At 43.1% G+C, this 3,858-nt stretch overlaps 1 protein-coding gene across 1 annotated transcript in view; it reads left to right on the top strand.

Annotated features, from left to right (window-relative positions):
- Positions 1 to 3,631, top strand: part of LOC115230020 (ferrochelatase, mitochondrial) — a 37,881-nt gene extending 34,250 nt beyond the window's left edge. Inside the window, exons 9-11 of the mRNA XM_029800260.2 lie at positions 1 to 57; positions 2,326 to 2,382; positions 3,192 to 3,631. The exon at positions 1 to 57 is cut by the window's left edge and continues 108 nt beyond it. Coding sequence (XP_029656120.1) covers positions 1 to 57; positions 2,326 to 2,382; positions 3,192 to 3,386 — 309 coding nt within the window. The 3' untranslated portion in view covers positions 3,387 to 3,631. The remainder of the gene's footprint in view (positions 58 to 2,325; positions 2,383 to 3,191) is intronic.
- Positions 3,632 to 3,858: the final 227 nt, after the last annotated feature.

Below are 3,858 nucleotides of genomic sequence, written 5' to 3'. Positions count from 1 at the left end.
CACATTGAGACACTTTATGAAATGGACATGGAATACATTGAAGAACTAGGGACTGAGGTATGTATACAGTATATATATATATATATATATATATATATATATGTGTGTGTGTGTGTGTGTGTATGTGTGTGTGTGTTTGTATACATATATATATATATATATATATATATATGTGTGTGTGTGTGTGGTTCGCGTTAGAAAGGGCATCCAGCTGTAGAAACACTGCCAGATCAGACTAGCGTCCAACCCATGCTAGCGCGGAAAACGGACGTTAAACGATGATGATGATGATGATGAAAGGGAAAGTTTACGAAAAAAAAAAAAGACGACGACAGGTGGTGTACAAAACAAACAGATGTATTAGTATAACGCTCAGGAATAGAAAAAGTCTTTTATGTTTCGAGCCTATGCTCTTTTACAGAAAGGGACACAGAGAAAACAAGGAGAGAAAAGAATGTGTGTAGTGGCTAACGATCTATCATGGCGACTGACTTTGGACAGAAGGGTCGCACACAAGAGGGAAGAAGTAGGGGAGATAACAAAGTAAAGATCACTCCCACTATATATATATATATATATATATATATATATATATATATATACGAGGAGAAGTTAAAAATTATCCACACTTTTGCCATGTCTTTATTATAGTCACAGTGCCTTCTGCGCATGATGCTTATGGTTGGTGCTATTGTGGTTGCATGATCAAAGTTTGACCCTCATCACACCGTTTTTTGTTCTGGCTTTACAGTGTGAGAATGGTTGCCCCCCTAGCAATGTGCACCAAAGAAGAACAATGAGCGGTGATCCGACTTCTCTGGTCGAAAGGTGTGTCAGGTGCTGGAATTCATCGGAAGCCTTTAGCACAATATGGGGGGCAGTGCACTGCTCTTTACTCTTTTACTCTTTTACTTGTTTCAGTCATTTGACTGCGGCCATGCTGGAGCACCGCCTTTAATCGAGCAAATCGACCCCGGGACTTATTCTTTGTAAGCCCAGTACTTATTCTATCGGTCTCTTTTGCCGAACCGCTAGGTGACGTGGACGTAAACACACCAGCATCGGTTGTCAAGCAATGTTAGGGGGACAAACACAAACACACACACACATACACACACACACACGCACACACATACACACACATACACACACACACACACACACGCACACACATACACACACATACACACACACACACATACACACACACACGCACACACACACATACACCTTGCACACACGCACACACACATACACACACGCACACACACTTTGCACACACGCACACACACACATACACTTGCACACACGCACACACACATACACACACGCACACACACTTTGCACACACGCACACACACACATACACCTTGCACACACACACACACACACACATACACACACACACATACACACACACATACATACACATACACACATACACACACACAGACCTAAACAGTTATTCTCAAAACTGCTGAGGCTACAGTAGAAGACACTTGCCCAAGGGGCCATGCATTATCAGGGGAGGTTTACACAGCTGGAAGGGGGCCCTTCCAAATGCCAACCAGTCTACTGGTCTGGTCTGGATGATTTCACCAGACCTGGGTGCTGGGGGGTGAGCAAGTAACTTTGTAGTCAAAGGACCTTTGAGAGGGGGACGGGGGGGGCATGGGAGGTAGGGGATCTTGTGTCAGATGATGAACTGTTAGAGTGAGACAGAGAGAGAGAGAGAGAGAGAAACCGGTGTCTTGCTGTAGGCGGCGAGCTGGCAGAAACGTTAGCACGCTGGGTGAAATGCATAGCCGTATTTCGTCTGTCGTTACGTTCTGAGTTCAAATTCCACTGAGGTCGACTTGGCCTTTCATCCTTTCCGGGTCGGTAAATTAAGTACCAGTTGCGCACTGGGGTCGATATAATCAACTTAATCCGTTTGTCTGTCCTTGTTTGTCCTCTCTGTATTTAGCCCCTTGTGGGTAGTAAAAATATAGGTATTTCGTCTGTCGCTACGTTCTGAGTTCAAATTCCGCCGAGGTCGACTTGGCCTTTCATCCTTTCCGGGTCGATTAAATTAAGTACCAGTTGCGCACTGGGGTCGATATAATCGACTTAATCCGTTTGTCTGTCCTTGTTTGTCCTCTCTGTGTTTAGCCCGTTTTGGGTAGTAAAGAAATAGGTGTCTTGCTGTAGAGGAGGTACAAGGTTACCTGGGCAGAGAGAGAGAAAGAGAGAGAGTGAGGACAGAAGCAGGTGTGCCCTTCTTGAAAAAAAAAAGTAAAAAAAAAGAGAACTGATATAACCCTTAATTTTATGAAAACCTTTCAGGTTGGTGCTAACATCAAGAGATCAAAGTCCCTGAATGACAGTTCAACTTTTATTGAGGTAAGATGCTAACTCCTTAAAACCTTTACAAGCTTATAGAGAAAACAATGTATATGTTTGTGTGTATGGGTGGATGTATGCGTTATCACACACAAACACACACAGTGGGGTGCAAAAGTTGGCATACAGTAACTCTTTTACTCTTTTACTTGTTTTAGCCATTTGACTGCGGCCATGCTGGAGCACCGCCTTTAATCGAGCAAATCGACCCCGGGACTTATTCTTTGTAAGCCCAGTACTTATTCTATCAGTTTCTTTTGCCGAACCGCTAAGTTACGGGGACGTAAACACACAAGCATCGGTTATCAAGCAATAATAGCCTAAATTTTCTTCAATTCACACCCTCTCAGTTCCTTCTAATGTCCATCTGTCCAAATGTAGAGGTGTTTTTAACCCTTTTGATACCAACCCGGCTGAAACCACCTCTGGTTCTGTGGTACAAATGTCTTGTTTTCCATAAGTTTGAATTAAAATCTTCCACCAAACCTTAGTCACAATTTATGTTCCTAACACAAGCTTAATGATAATTACATTATTTTACTAAATTCTTTGTTATATTTAAAATTAATTGAAAGAAACTCAGAGCATCTCAAAATAAATACAGTAACGAAAGGGTTAAACACTTAATCTCGGATTTAGTTGGGATGCCTTGTAGACATGCCCACCACAGCTGCCGGTCACGTCCACACAGATAAAACTGTATGAAGAGGGATGTCTATTTGCTTGTTAGGCGTGTGTGTGTGTGTGTGTGTGTGTGTGTGTGTGTGTGTGTCAGATGCATTCTTACGTGTTTATCCATCTTCTTGCAGGCCTTGGCTGATGTCGTGAAGAGCCACCTGGTGTCAGGGAAATGTGTCTCCACTCAGCTCTCGCTCCGCTGCCCCAGCTGTATCAACATCAACTGCAAGAACATGAGGGAGTTCTTTCAGAGTTATCAACCCCTACTGGAAGAATCCCTGAAGGAACCCGACCCCCTCAAGAGACGGGCCTCACAGCTCTCATGAAACAATTGTAGCAACAGGACTTAACCTTTTTTTACCTTGATTAGGGCCTTGAGTCATGAAAGATACGTAATGCTGTAAGGGGCCTCAACCCACAACAGATCTGTAGAGTCGCACTTATTGTTACCTGTCATTATTGTTATTATTCCTCTCTTTAAGGTGGCACGCTGGCAGAATCGTTAACATGCTGGACGAAATACTTAGCAGTATTTCGCCCATCTTTATGTTCTGAGTTCAAATTCCACCAAGGTCAACTTTGCCTTTCATCCTTTCAGGGTCGATAAAATAAGTACCAGTTACGCACTGGGGTTGATGTAATTGACATGTCCCTTCCCCCAAAACTTGTGGCAAAATTTGAAACCATTGTTATAATTTCTATCTCTCTCTCAGGTGGTGAACTGGTGGAATCGTTAGCACGCTGGGCATTTTGTCCATCACTACGTTCTGAGTTCAAATTCCACCAAGGTCAACTTTG

The sequence above is a fragment of the Octopus sinensis genome, unplaced genomic scaffold (genome assembly GCF_006345805.1).
Source record: "Octopus sinensis unplaced genomic scaffold, ASM634580v1 Contig14123, whole genome shotgun sequence".
Taxonomy (NCBI): domain Eukaryota; kingdom Metazoa; phylum Mollusca; class Cephalopoda; order Octopoda; family Octopodidae; genus Octopus; species Octopus sinensis.
Note: the sequence above shows the minus strand (reverse complement) of the source record. Positions and strands in the feature narration are given on the sequence as shown.